The sequence below is a fragment of the Osmerus mordax genome, chromosome 12, assembly GCF_038355195.1.
Source record: "Osmerus mordax isolate fOsmMor3 chromosome 12, fOsmMor3.pri, whole genome shotgun sequence".
Classification (NCBI taxonomy): Eukaryota; Metazoa; Chordata; class Actinopteri; order Osmeriformes; family Osmeridae; genus Osmerus; species Osmerus mordax.
In genome coordinates, this window is record NC_090061.1 from 2,075,190 (window position 1) to 2,089,786 (window position 14,597).

The 14,597-nt window shown below is 42.5% G+C and overlaps 2 protein-coding genes across 3 annotated transcripts; one reads left to right on the forward strand and one right to left on the reverse strand.

The window, feature by feature from the left end:
• Window positions 1-1,404: 1,404 nt before the first annotated feature.
• Window positions 1,405-5,942, reverse strand: gask1b (golgi associated kinase 1B). Its single transcript, XM_067248361.1, has 4 exons — window positions 4,823-5,942; window positions 3,924-4,141; window positions 3,393-3,619; window positions 1,405-2,426 (listed from the first exon to the last, which is right to left on the reverse strand). Exons 1-4 carry the CDS (start codon window positions 5,748-5,750, stop codon window positions 2,219-2,221), a joined length of 1,581 nt encoding a protein of 526 aa, XP_067104462.1. The 5' UTR covers window positions 5,751-5,942; the 3' UTR covers window positions 1,405-2,218.
• Window positions 5,943-6,682: 740 nt separating this feature from the next.
• Window positions 6,683-11,089, forward strand: tmem144b (transmembrane protein 144b). Of its 2 annotated transcripts, XM_067248362.1 has the most exons (12): window positions 6,683-6,733; window positions 6,870-7,034; window positions 7,126-7,248; window positions 7,319-7,418; window positions 7,513-7,593; window positions 7,707-7,823; window positions 8,084-8,146; window positions 8,452-8,570; window positions 8,831-8,950; window positions 9,586-9,683; window positions 9,830-9,883; window positions 10,700-11,089. In XM_067248362.1, exons 1-12 carry the CDS (start codon window positions 6,688-6,690, stop codon window positions 10,784-10,786), a joined length of 1,173 nt encoding a protein of 390 aa, XP_067104463.1. In that variant the 5' UTR covers window positions 6,683-6,687; the 3' UTR covers window positions 10,787-11,089. The 2 variants fall into 2 exon arrangements, with proteins under 2 accessions (XP_067104463.1, XP_067104464.1); XM_067248363.1 differs by lacking the exons at window positions 6,683-6,733; window positions 6,870-7,034; window positions 7,126-7,248; ... (2 more) ...; window positions 9,586-9,683; window positions 10,700-11,089 and adding an exon at window positions 10,273-10,334 and having other exon boundaries at window positions 7,514-7,593; window positions 7,707-7,785.
• Window positions 11,090-14,597: the final 3,508 nt, after the last annotated feature.

Below are 14,597 nucleotides of genomic sequence, written 5' to 3' on the forward strand. Positions count from 1 at the left end.
TTGTTTCTACTATTTCTACTATTTAATTTTCTATTAACAATCATTATAGTATAAATACATAGCTGCACTAAATACCAGCTGTCTGAGTAAGCAGTCCAGGCAGAACTACTCAATATAAACATCTACTTCCCTCTGAGGCTTCAATAGTCATTTGTTGGAAAAAGGAAAAGTTGACATCATGGGAGAGAGGGGTGATTATCTGTACAGTGACCGGCTGGAACTCTGGAGAATAAAGGCCTGCTGTATTTGGATGCAGAAAGTCCCAGGGCAGAGCCAAGATGCTGGGAATCACAAAGACAAGATTCTTTCTCAAAATCCTTTTGGTTTACAGCTTGGGTTAGGTTCCTCACATTTGGACTTGCCTCCCAAAGGAAGACAAAGCAAGGCAGAGGAACAGAGGAGTGTAGCATCACAGTTTTCTTTCACTGGCATGAATGGGCAAGTTGTGCTACAATCACAAAAAAAAGTGAAACATAGTAGACCAGCTAACAAGTGTTGTGTGGTGCATGTGTGTGTGCATGAATCTGTGTGTGTGTGTGTATATGTATGTGTGTGAGAGTCTGTGTGTATATGTGTGAGTCTGTGTGTGTGAGAGTCTGTATGTGTGTGTGTGTGTGTGTGTGAGTCTGTGTGTGTGTGTGTGTGTGTGTGTGTGTTGGTATGACTAGTATGCATGCTCTGTAATTATGAAAAACAATGTGGTGACATTTCGGCTGACCTTGATGTGTGTTGCCAAGCATGTGAGGGTGAGATTTCCTGATGACTGACGTGTTTCTTGTGAGGACACGTCCTGATGGAAACAGAGTTTACGGAGCTTCTGAAGTCTACGATACGTTCAAGGCAAACTCTGGGGCACTTTTGCTCCTGTAAATGGACCTGTTGTTTAAAAGGAAAAGCACCTCAACGTAGGTATACGTATGTATGTGTGCGTCTAAATGTGAGGGAGAGACTGTGTGTGTGTGTGTGTCCATGTGCGTCAGACTGTGTGTGGGTGTTTTCATGCGTGACAGGAAAAATGCTTGGACTCAGCACAGCCCTCTCTGAAAGAATGGGGCCTTTCCAAGACAAACAGCCACCAGTGCCTGTTTCATGACCAGCGTGTTAATGTGGGTGCCCAGGGGTTAAACCAACAGGCCAGCATACTCCGGCACGGACACAAAACCGACCACACAAAGCCCAGCTCACGGACCCTGTCACACTGTTTATGACGGCTCGCAAAACAGACACCATCCTTTAGCTCGGATTTCATTGGCCGGGACTATTTCTGCCACAGTTTTGACTGTGACCATTTGAGGCCCGTCCTCCCATTCAAGAACAGGGCGAAAGTCCTGTGACAGTAGATTTTTCATGTCTTTCGTGCCAAGAGATAATGTTGCAGTACACTTCAAGTCAGATTATTTTTTAAATAAGGTTCGATTTATTTTTTCTGCTCTGGTCATGACAACCGTGTGCCAACATTCGCTCACATACAACAAACAGATACAGTTAAAAACAAGTTGTCGTTAAATGTTCCTTTTCAGTCATGCAAGAGACCTTAAAAAAAATCCACTAATATTTTACAAGATAGGTTTAAGGTACAAAAAAAACTAGATTTAGCAGCCAGGAAAATAAGCTATATTACAAATTAAAAGTTTTCAAAAGGCCTCCACTCTAGACTAAAGCCAAGGAGCAGAAGTTTATGCTTTAGCTTGTTAAGCTAAGAGGCTTTTTAAATATCAACATTCCAGTCACACACACTGGTAACAGGAAAGTCTCTAACTCGTGTGCAGTGCATTCCATTCAAGGTTAATACAAAGTATGGTTGCTTGAAATGACAACCAAGCACAATGAGAAGGCCATTTGGTTCATGATAGTTTTGGATTGAAGGACAGACAGTCATAGCTTTGGTTTTGTGGATGTGAACCTAAATCTGGCTTGAGCTGACAATATTTCAAAGTTGAGAGGTGTACTGTATAATGTGGGTCACACAACGGCAGCAAATACATGTTGACAGAAAAGAATAAAAACTAGGACTATTTGGACAGTGTTTGATTGAATCCAAGCATCTTATTCATACATAACACCTTCACTCATTCACAGCAAATACACATTACTATGAATCCCACATTCATAGAAATCCCACATTCATAACAATCACACATTCAAATGAATCACACATCTGTAGCAATCACACATCCACATGAATCACACATCCACATGAATCACACATCCACATGAATCACACGTTCATGGGAACCACTCTGACGCCGTGGGCGTTGATGTAGGTGAGGAGCACCCTGGCCCGTCTCTCGATGACGTCGATCAGCCTCTCGATACCCTGGCGGCCTCCCTGGCTCTCCCAGTACACGCGGTCCAGGAAGAGAGCCTGAAGCAGCCGCTCCCTCAACCTCTGACTCCTCAGCACCCCCACAGCATGCTCCGGGAGTCTGGGGGAGACCGGGGGATGAGAGAGAGGGGGGTGGAAGAGAAAAGGGGGGAGAGAGAAATGGGGTGAGAGAGGGAGGGTGGGTGAGAGAGAGGGGGGGTGAGAGAGGGTGGGGGGTGAGAGAGGGTGGGGGGGTGAGAGAGGGGGTTGAGAGAGAGAAAGGGGAGGTGACAGAGGGGGGGGGGAGAGACAGGGAGGAGACCAAGAGATGAGAAAGAAAGAGGCGGGGATGAGAGAGGAAGGCGGGGATGAGAGAGAGGAAGAGGGGGATGAGAAAATGTGTTTGTTCTGTGTTTGTTATGGCTGGACACTTATTATTGTGTACTGCTGTCAAAGTTAGTTATTATTTTAAATAATATTTCAATAAATTATACGTTTAAGTGTTACATTTAAAAATAAATAATCTTGTGATATGAATACAGGTCCGGTGAACTTAACAATACCCTGATGCACCACTCTTCAGAAACAACGTAGAAAGGCTTTAGCTTGGAGGGAGATTACAACAACCAGTGTAACTGGAGAGGTGACAACTGCTAATGCCACCCCTGGCTTGTCTCTACAATGGTATGGCCCACTGATTTATTGATAACTAGATGAAATGCTGAGAATGTCCCTGGCTGGATCCCCCTTCCCATGGTGGGGCTGGGAGCTGTCCACTCAAATATAATATACTTCATAACACATGCATGAACGCTGCAATTCCATGTTAGAAATGCAGCATTTTCCCACGTGTGTTATGGTTACAGGGTAGCCTGACTTCAGCTTGTAGCCTGTAGCTTGCATGTTTATGTAGGAAGTTGGTGGGAAATATATGTTGTAAAACTGTAGAAGACATGTAGAATGTTTGTGTAGTTTTGTTTTTTTGAGCCTTTCTTTCCATCATTGTATACTTTCCTCATCCCTCCCTTCCTATCCCATTGTGTTGCAGGACATCCCATCACACTCTGTTAACAACCCTGTTACCCACTCCTTGATTCCCTCCAGTAGTTTAAAATCCAGATTGTCCTCGTCGCGATCAAAGAAGCCCTTGTTGTCAGAGAAGACCAGGTGTCTTGGGTCATCACCCCTGTGGATGATGTTGGCCAGTGCGATGCTGTCCTCATCCCCACAATCAGCATGTTGGTCCAGTTCCACACACTCATCCTGCGGTCGAGGCCTGAAACCACAGCAGCTCTGGTCCAGACGCTTATAAATCTAAATGAAAGAGAAAACGTTTTCTTTTTCATTCATTGAAATTATTTGAAAGTACATTTAAAAAATAAGTGAACTATTAATGCACGTAAAGTAATGACTCTCTAGCAGTCGAAGGAGTTTGTATCTACTGTGTTCTGCTTGGTTTGTCACCCTGGGACACACATCACTCCAAAGATGATACAAGTAATCAAAAACATGTAAATAACCTGTGTGGACGTTCCATAAGCTGCACATGAGAAGGGTCTGCAGTCCTGCTGTGAGAGTTTAGTTAGTTAGGCCCCACGTTAACGGATAGCGGTCCTACCTGGAGAAGGAAGTCAAACAGGGCCAGCTTGCTCCACTCGTAGTGGTGTATGGAGGTGCAGCTGGACCCGGGCTTGGGAGAGATGTTCCTGTGCCAGCATCTCTGCTTCAGAGAGCTCTGGTACTGACCCCAGGTCAACCTCACAGCTGACTGGTTCACCTCACTGCCCCCTGGGTATAGAGATGCATCCCATAATACTACTGGGCAGGGCTGTTCATCTGCAGGGGAAGGATGTGAATGTTGTGTTAGTATAGGTTGACACCCTGGCTTGGAATGCATATTTCCAATGAGCACCACCAAGTTAAAAATATCATTTTAGGGTGTGAGGCCTTGTATGATTATTGAGTGTTTGGGTCCAGATTAAACATTAAAGAGGGTATGATTATTTGAGTCAAAGGAAACCACACAATAAAAGCCAGTTGCCCTTCTTTAACTGTATGGACAGGCTAACTGACCCAGATATAACTATGCATGACCTTATACCTTATCAGCATTGCCTATGTGATGTCTTATCGGAATAGAGATAAGAAATATTAAAGAGGAATAACAATCGGAGTGCTTGCAAAATACAATAAAAAGTATAACCTCGACTTTCGTCTGATAAGGTCCAGTTTGAAAGTGCTAGATGGCTGAGCGGTTAGGGAATCGGACTATTAATCAGAAGTTTGCCGGTTCGATTCTGGCCATGCAAAATGACGTTGTGTCCTTGGGAAAGGCACTTCACCCTACTTGCCTCGGGGGGAAATGTCCCTGTACTTACTGTAAGTCGCTCTGGGTAAGAGCGTCTAATAAATGACAAAAAGTAATGTAATGCAACCGGCAATGGCTTACAATTTATATCGACATAGTACTAAAGGTTGAGATAAAAGTGGCAAACAGTCAAAAAGAAATTGGCCTACCTTGAAAATAACTGAATCTTCTGCTCACTGCCGGTAAACTCTTATTGAGTCCCAGGACCCTATCCAAATGGAAAGCAAATACTTCGCTGGTGTCAATGGGGCTTTTTATAATTCCGCACAGTCCCCGACATATCTTAAAGTCATTTTCAGTAGGAGAGGGATTCGGCGAATCCTTAGTTGTGGTTTCAAACATCAGAAATGGAGGAACACTCTTGTATGACACCTCGTTAATGCGCGAAACTTTGCCGTCGGCAAGGAAGCGCATGGCATCAATGTCTTTTTTACTGTACCACGGTGGAGATCTTTCACTGTATATTCGAATAGAACTCACGTGAGACTCTGTTTCTACTATTGTCCTCGCGCCATTGCCAGTTTCAGGTGAAGTCTGACCTATTCGCCTAACTGCTTTCCAAGAAATGTCTTTGCCATAAGTACGCTTTACTCTTTGTACTTCCCTCTCTAAATTGGCAACGTTATCCTGCGTTATGAATGCGTAATTATTGGACTTGGTCCTTCTCGTCTTGCTCCTCAGTTTAGGCTTCACTGTTCCCCTGATAATTGCTGGCTTTAGGCGCTTAGACTTCAACGTTATGTACACCACGTTGGACCGCGTCGGAACCACCGAGAGCGCAATGTCTGTATTCTCACCGGCAGGCGAGTAGACAGTTTTAAACGGGTCATCGTCAGTTTCCAAAGAAGACCCACGGATACTTTTGTACTTGTGATTATAAGTCCGTCTGTCTTGGTGCGGCAAAAAGTGTCCCACTTGGGAAACCACGAAAAATAAGTATACAAAACAAGCACCCGCAATAATTATATTCCTCTTGGACGGGGGGCGCCTCTGAATGCAGCCGTATATTCTCAGAAGAGACGTGTAGGACCAAATAAAGAGATATTTTATTATGTCTCCACGAATACAAATCTCCATTAGGACGAATAACGCAACATGGTTGACTCTGTCTATGCGAAGAACTTAACAGAGGATTGCCCATTACTTCCGAAAAACATTTCCAGTTTTGCTGCTCTAGGCTACTTGATGCCCAAACTCTCAATGTAGCGAGGCTAGATCTATCACAGAGCCAAGTGTCACGACAGAAGGGTTGGCTTTGTTGCCATTCTGTATAGGCTACAGACTTCTTAGAGACGGGTCAGATTAGACAAACTCTCATCATGATTGTCAAGAATAACCGCTGTTGTCATAAATTAGATTTAAGACCTGAAAAAAAAAACATTTAAGACATAAGAATTCCTGTTATTTAAGTGAAAACTCATCGAGTCAGTTTATTTGTCTCAACGTTCACTTACGTTTTGTTTTCATCCACACACACATAATACAAGTGCGTTATAGCCTACAATATTTATTGACTTCAATTGAAAAAGTAATAGACTAACGATAAAAACTAATTTTGAATGAATCCCATGTGACCTCTGCTGGTTAATGTCTGCATAGAAGCTGCACTTGTCAGCCGGTGCATAAAATAGCATGAATTACTACCGGAGATGGCAAAAGTAGCCTACACAAAACTTTGCAAAACTCTTTTCGAGAAACTATTTTTTTGTAATATTTTAGGAAACCTTTTTTTCGGAAATATTAGCCTACATTTCATTCTTTTTGTGCAAGCAAATTGATCTTAGCCATATGCTTTTCTTAAAGTTTTTATTGTTTATTACTAGACAGGCAGACAGTGCGTGATGATATTAGGCAGTAATTTAGCTAATTGTTTTCAGCTGTTCCATTAAAGTATCGCGCCCTAGTGGAACATAAATCTGAGTGTCAATTCCGTCCTCCGCCGCAAAAAGATCACATATGCTAAACGTTAAACATGATATTCAATCAATGTGTAGTTTTTATTTGGATCCTCAGCATGTTTTTGTCTGTGAACGACTCCCAAACCAAGACATTTGAACTAGGTATGATTAAACAGAGAAACGTAACTTTCATTCAAAACACGTTTATAAAAAAACTAATAGGCCTATAGGAGTTTAATCTCTAACCACCATTCCGGACCGGTCTGATTAAACTGTACTGTCTCCTACTTATTTGCAGATATAAAGGAAGAGACACGTTTTGAAACGAACAGTACTGTTGATCCGCTTTTCTTTTTCAACTATAACACAACACATATAGCCTATGGATTTGTTGCTAATATTGCTGCTGCAGTTTTATTTGGAAGCAGCTATGTCCCGATAAAAAGGATAGACACTGGTGACGGTGAGCAGACAGCCCACCGTTCTCTGTCCTCTAAAGGTGATGTCGTTAGCGTGGGAAATGTTCACTATTAAAATGTACACCAATCCTCCAGGAATGTTTTTCCACTGGGTAACCTGTGCGTCAATATGGGCAGTGTCTTTAATCGGGCACTTGTTTCTCCATTCTCCACGGTTTTATCCATTAGCGATGCTTGGTGGAGCGATGTGGGCCACAGGTAAGAAATCCTATTTTTGCCGCCCATGGTTTATCATGGATAATGTAGTGAACGAAGATTATGTCTACAGGTAATGTAGCTGTCGTCTCCATAGTGAAAGCCATTGGACTTGGACTCGGAGTTCTTATTTGGGGATCCGGTAGTTTATTAATGGGTTGGGCGAGTTCAAGGTAAGTTATTTCACTTGGATGCCAATTGAATGTATACAATTAAGTCTTTCAAAAACTTACAGCGAAATGTATTGTAAACCTGATTTTGTGACAGGTTTGGCTGGTTTGGTATAGATCCCCAACATGTCTCCAGCCCATTATTAAATTACTGTGGTGCAGGGTTGTGTTTCCTGAGGTAAGACTTATTATCGACTCACATCCTGGAGCTGGTGAAGGTCACTTTCCTGTCCATTTGAAGTGCTTGGAGGGGCACGTGGCACTAGGCTAAGGGAGCTTTTTGATTTCCAGCGGGCTCATCTTCTTCTTTGTGAGAACCGAGGTGGAGACACGTCCTCATGCTGGATCGCCTCTCCCAAGTCCTGACAGCGTGAGTGTGTTCAAAGTTGACTCCCTAACGAGTCCATCGCCTTCACACACACACACACAGGTGTCCATCACACTCCAGATTGTTCCAACAAAGACACCCCCCCCCCCCCCCCCCCCCCAAATTGCAAGATGAGTTTCCCTTCCACTTTAAGAGAGAATAAGTAGTCCGTGGCTAAGCTATTGACATTTTCATCACGGCCTTGACCGCGGTAGTCTTGTTATAGCACATGTCAGAATGACTGATGTTTCCATCATTGACACTCCAACCTCCTGCGCCGGTCCATTTTGCAGAGGGTGAGATCTGGGTGTGAACCCTCAGAGTCCTGGATAGAAGTCATAGGGCCAGAGACGAAACGATTAATGTGAGAGCACATCCATCTCACTTATAACTGTCTTTTCCTGTATGAATAATGTATATCTTCAGTTGTGTGTGTGTGTGTGTGTGTGTGTGTGTGTGGTAATGTGGCTTGAATGAATCGCTGAATCGAGGCAAACCCATATACGTTCCTTTGAGGACCCGAGTTCCGTTTGATCTTTTTGTGAATGCGACAACTTTAATTTCAGGTCACGGGTCTATAGGCTGCACCAGCTCTCGCTGCGTCTCTTGTCATGTTAATGTGTTCTCCTTGAAGTCTTCATCAGGCTCACTAAGGTAACTGTTTCCCAGAGGATGCGCGCTGGCCACGGCGTACGGCCTGTTGGACGGCTTGTCCTTTGTCCCAATCCTGTACATCAAGAGCCGGGCCGCTTGCCAAGACAGCATCTTCTACGGTGCCAGTCTGTACGGTGAGACCCCTCTGTGATAGGGATGGGTTGCGTATAGCTTAGTGGTTAGAGCATTTGACTGTAGATCAAGAGGTCACATGTTTGAAATCCCCCCCCCCCCCCCCCTCTTTCCTGTATTTTGTTTGTAGATGAAACCATCTGCTACATTAACTAATACAAATTATAGGCTCTGTAAAACAGAACAATGGGTTAGGTTTACAGAATTTGAGCACTACGTTTGGTAACCATGTACCGGACACCCCTTTCCTGTTGTTTCTCAGATCCTGACTATGTGTACGCTCAGTGCTGTGGCATTTTCCTCACCAGCACAGTGTACTTCCTGATCTACTGTGCTTCAATGACTAACAGACCCTGCGTGCCACCCAGAGCTGTATTGCCAGGTACGGGAGTCAGGTGGCTGAGCGGTTAGGGAATCGGGCTTGTAATCAGAAGGTTGCCAGTTCGATTCCTGGCCGTGCAAAATTACGTTGTGTCCTTGGGCAAGGGACTTCACCCTACTTACCTCGGGGGAATGTCCCTGTACTTACTGTAAGTCGCTCTGGATAAGCTACATTTAGTCATAAATGACTAAATGTAATATAGGTACCTTTTGATTCTGCTCACAACTCAATAAAGGCACTCCTTCAAAATGCTCTGAGTTGGCTGCAGAGTCTGGCAATTACAAAGCATAGTCTCCCACATTCTTCTGTTTCTCTGAGGTCAGCTGAGGATTTGATTTACTGACTGTGTAAATTGAGTTTGGTAAATCATTTTCTATTGAAACTGGTATTTAGCTATGAAAATGTAATTAAGAAGAATAATTAATATGATTTCGATTGATCGTTATTGTCAAATAAATTGTGTTTGCCTGGGAGCAGATTTGCTTTGTGGAGAGAATTTTAATATTTCACCCTACCAGACATTGTACCGCATGTACCCAAGTTTTACTGCATTCCTCTCGCTCTCTATCGCTCTCTCTCTTTCGCTCTCTCTCTCTCTCGCTCTCTCCCCCCCTCTCTCTCCTCTCTCTCCAAAGGGTTTGCGTCTGGTTTCATGTGGACGCTAGCTAACTACTGCTGGTTCCTAGCCAACATCTACTTGAGTTCAATGGTGACCTTTCCCATTGTGACAGCTGTATGTAACCAGGAAACATCCAGTTTTACCTCACTGTCATGGCTGATACTCAACTTCTTATGCTTAATGTATTTGAACATTTCCACAGGGATGGATGTTGTCCATGTCTGTAACCTTTCAAATGTACTGGTTGTTCCCCATGTTAGGGTTACGGTCTGGTGGCGGCACTTTGGGGAGGTTTGGTGTTCAGGGAGATCAAGGTAAGATCTGTTTCTCTTAATTTGCACAAAGCTGTTTTCATTAGCCAGTTTTTGTCTTGGCATCTTCTCGCCAGCTCTCCTTGAAGATCTCTAAATATGTATCTCTGGCTCCCTCAACAATCAACACAATTATGTACCCCCTCTAGATTAGAAATGCATCTAATTTTCCACGTACAATTGAAAATTGTAAGAGTATAATTTTACCGGGCCTCTGATATTGGCAATCTTTTCTCAAGTGTATCTGCTCATCTCCTTTGCTAAGACTGAACCAGATTCAAAGAATTAGCATGTAATTTGGTTTTGATTAGCTCTTCCCTGCAGAATATTTCTACCTTGCCTCCGTGATTATCCCTTCTTTTGACTGCTCTCTGCTCTTGTCCATGATGAAGGAAATACATGATGCATAGGAGCAGACTGAGGAAACAGTTGCGCTTGACAATTAGAAACACATCGTCCGACCAACAATGGAAAATGTCAAGTAATTGCATGTGGGTGGGGTGGAGATCTCATTTCAACCTTTGTTTTCCACATACCATACAACTCTTAACACCTCACTAGGGGACGGGTAGACTGTAGCTCAGTGGTTAGAGGATTTCATCCAAGAGGTTACAGTTTCAAATCCCCCTTGGTGTATTTATTATTGAGTAACTATTCCCTTCCTTTACCCTGTATCATCTGAGTTTGCTGCTGTTTAGTCTACCACAGAGCACACTGGCTTACATTTCCACAACAAAGTTCTCATTTTTCTCCGAAATGCTGAAAAAAGTATTCATCTGTGACTATTTTTTTTTGAACGGTCCTTATCTGTTTTTATAGGGTTGGGGGAATTGCTGCATCCTTGTCCTGGCCTCCTGTATCTGCCTGACTGGTTCCATCCTGACTGCTTTGTCAAAGACGCAATGAAGTGAAGAATGACAAGCCACTAGATGGCAATGCCCCACTCTGTCCACATGCGTCCTCCCAGGGTCTGGAGCTGCATGAGTTAGCTACAGAATATCTCATGTTGAACCTCTCTCCACATTGTCCCTACCATTCACAGCTCCTAAATCATCTGTTCATTTATTTATAGATTGTAACACACACTTGGCAGTAGCATTTAGAGGACTCAAGAACTTTAGTACTTTTCTCTCCTGAGGTAAAAAAAAACAACCCTTCCCCCTGACTGTGATGGAAATATCTATTGAAAGGTCTAGGCATTGTGCAAAAGATGTAAAAGTCTCATTAAAATGGTGCATGTATCTTTTTGAAAGTGTCTTCTTTTAAAGTCTGCATAGGAGGCTTAATGGCCTGATGGGTGCTTATCACCAGTATACAGTAGGCCATGTAGTTTAATGTGGATTTTGGAAGATCAAATTAGTTGGTTAATTAATTGCGCTGCAATTTAAAAGTTGAGTTTTAAATCTGCATAATTTCTTATAATTATGCCCAAAGATGAACTTGGTTTGACGTTGACTGGTCTTGACCATGCATTTAAATAGGGATTTTAACTTTCTAAAGGTCTTCAAAAGTTGAAAAACCAAAACTGACACGCTATAATACTTTTCTCCAATCTTCCAGTCTTTGTACCGTAAATTTCTGAACATGAGTCGATTCAGAGGACGTTCCATGTCCAATTTCCATCTACCTTGTAAACAAAAAGTAATGCTGCAATCCTGATGTCACTCTCTCCATCCCATCCCATTAGTCTTGACCAGTACTGGCCACAGCATTGTCTTCTATTGAGCAGCCAGTTTCCTTGCAAGTGGACCAATCACAAACCTGGGACACCCTAAAATTCCAGGTTTCCCAGGTAACCCCCCCCTCCCCATCCATACTAACTTGTGTCAGATACCCAATCCATTCTAGACTGCCACCCTGCTATCCACTCAGGCAGGTCCCTAACGTCCAACAGCGCCTTTCACTCCTAATCCCAGGATTAAAGCTCGCAACCCTCTCTCTTTTTTTAATGAGGGGGATGTAAAGTTAAAAGACACTTGGTCAATGATACTGAACAGAACATGCTTATCACACCCTTATGAGTCACTGCATTCACTGTAGAACAGGAAAACATGCTGAGGGAAGCTTAGCAGTCTCCTAAAGGCGTAGAGTAGATCTAATTGTGGATTCTTTCTTCATACTGCCAAGCTTTCACTCCACAGTCTGTTCTGGGGAGTGTAGTGTGTACGTGTGAAGATTAATGTCACCAAGAACTGGAGTATTGTTTTACATGCTGATTAAAAAGATCTGTCTGCACGTGTTCCAGCCCATGTAACCTTACCAAATACCAATGTGGTTTTAACAAACTGATAGTTTAATCATTGAAATTCTAATGTCCAAGAAATTAATCTACCAGAATAATCTCTTGAGAAAATAAAAACCGACCCTAGTAGTCCTTGTTGCATACTGTGCAATTAAAATAACCTGTAACTGTCTGGCTTGAAAAACGCCAACTAGTATTCTTGGACTTTAGCATTTGAGAAGACATCTCTCATTTGTAAGAAAGAGAGAAAAAAAGTCAGTTTAAACAACTTGTACTATCTCCATCCTTTTATAACGGCACTCTGAACGGCAATTAGTGAACTTTTTCAAACACACTAGATAAATACTCTAAACAGTGGAGTACCTCTTCTAACTTGGTATCAATGGCAGCGTATCCTTGCAATAAATTGGACATGGCACCCGAACACTGCTTCCTTCTGCAGCTTGTACAGGTCTCTATACTGCCGCCTTATTCAGCTTTCTTTCTCTCTGTCCGTGGAGCAGGAGGCATGAAATTGGGAATGAGACTGCTCTTCGAGCTAAAATAGCTCTTTCAGTGCTCCCGCGCACCTATGTTAAGAGCTCATGAACGGGGGAAATGAATTGCTGTCAAAATGGGTGTTACGCATTAACATCTACAGGGGTACGAAGAGCCTTGAACGGACCTGGAGCCTCCTAAACGTCCAGTGTTCGCTTGATGTACTTATACAGTCCTGAACAAGTAATCCGGATTCAATATTCATGCAAATATTCTTTTGTGTTATATAGTGTGGATGGATGTTTGATTCTTCAACCAAATCAAAGGTCTTCAAAAGTTAATAACCAAACATGACATCCCATAATAGTTTCCTTCAATCTTCCATTCTTTCATGTAAGTAAATGGCTGTACAGTACACCAAGTCATGCATAGGAAGTTCAAAGTGAATTGCCTTATAGCTTGTTAACAAAAAAAGAGTAGTTGAAATGACTTGTCCTGAGATTGTTCTCTTCAGCAAATCGAATACATTATTTATATAAAAATGCGCTTCACAGTGGGGGGGAAAAGGGTCAGGGGATAAGAACACTTATGTTTGACACTCATTTTCCAGAGGGAAGCAAAATAAATGACCCATTTGGGCCAATATAGGAAAACTGTAAAAATTCTTCCCTGACCTACATTTTAGTCATTTAGCAGACGCTCTTATCCAGAGCGACTTACAGTAAGTACAGGGACATTCCCCCGAGGCAAGTAGGGTGAAGTGCCTTGCCCAAGGACACAACTTGATTTGGCACGGCCAGGAATCAAACCAGAGCCCGATTCTCTATCCGCTCAGCCACCTGACTCCCCTCTCTAAAATGAGACAATCGATCACTCTCCAGGAGAATGTGAAGTGCCAACATATTACAATGCACACACATAGCAAGAATGAATACTACATCATAGGAAACATGACATGTTATACAAACATTTGTTTTTAATAAAAAAAACAAAGAATGGTAGGCAAATATATGTGCATTAAGAGTACATATCTTAAAAACATTAAGTATGTAAAAGCAAGCTAATGGAAAAATATTGGACTAACGAGAGGCCTGTTTATGTTCACCGAGACAGACTGCTTGTTCGTCACAAGTCATAGATCTCTGTACAACTGTCCATCAACGGACTGAACTGAATTTTTTCCACAAAACTGATCAAGAAGCTGGCAAAAGTAAATTTAAATAAGATACTAATAAAAAAAAAATAATATGAATGAAGAATTGCCTGATTCTGATTCTATGCCTTTGAAGGATGAAAGAGCTGTGCTTCATTAATATGAAAGGTTAGAGTATGAATCGGAAAAGACCATCTCTGTGATTACCAGGATATTGGATAGGAGTGAAGTCCAGGTCACTCCAAGGTGACGTCTCAAGACATCTTCTTTGCAGTCACTTTCTTACTGAATCTTTTGGCACTTTAGAATGGGATTATCTGCGTTGAAGGGGTTTCAAAATGTTGTCAAATTGAGTGCTTTTTAAGTAGGTCTGCAGGAAAAATGGAAGATGATGTTCTCTGTGGTAAGATGCTGACCCAAAACTGGTGAAATGGTAGGTTTCTTAGAAACTCAAGTAGGAAGTGTGCTTACAGCTCTAAGGGGGTAATACACTGAAATTACATCTGTCTAGACTTATTGAATGGGTCGATGCACAATGAACCTTTAAAACAACTTTATTGACTTATTATTTATTATTATTATGTTTCACCTGACAGATTGGCTTGTGTTTTCAGCTTTTCTTTTACTGACTGGTCCTCTCTTTCCCAGGAACTATTTACACAGCTTAATCTCACAGCTTAATCTCACATCTTAATGTTAAGGGAAGTCAGGTGGCTGAGCGGTGAGGGAATCGGGCTAGTAATCCGAAGGTTGCCAGTTCGATTCCCGGTCATGCCAACTGACGTTGTGTCCTTGGGCAAGTCACTTCACCCTACTTGCCTCGGGGGAATGTCCCTGTACTTACT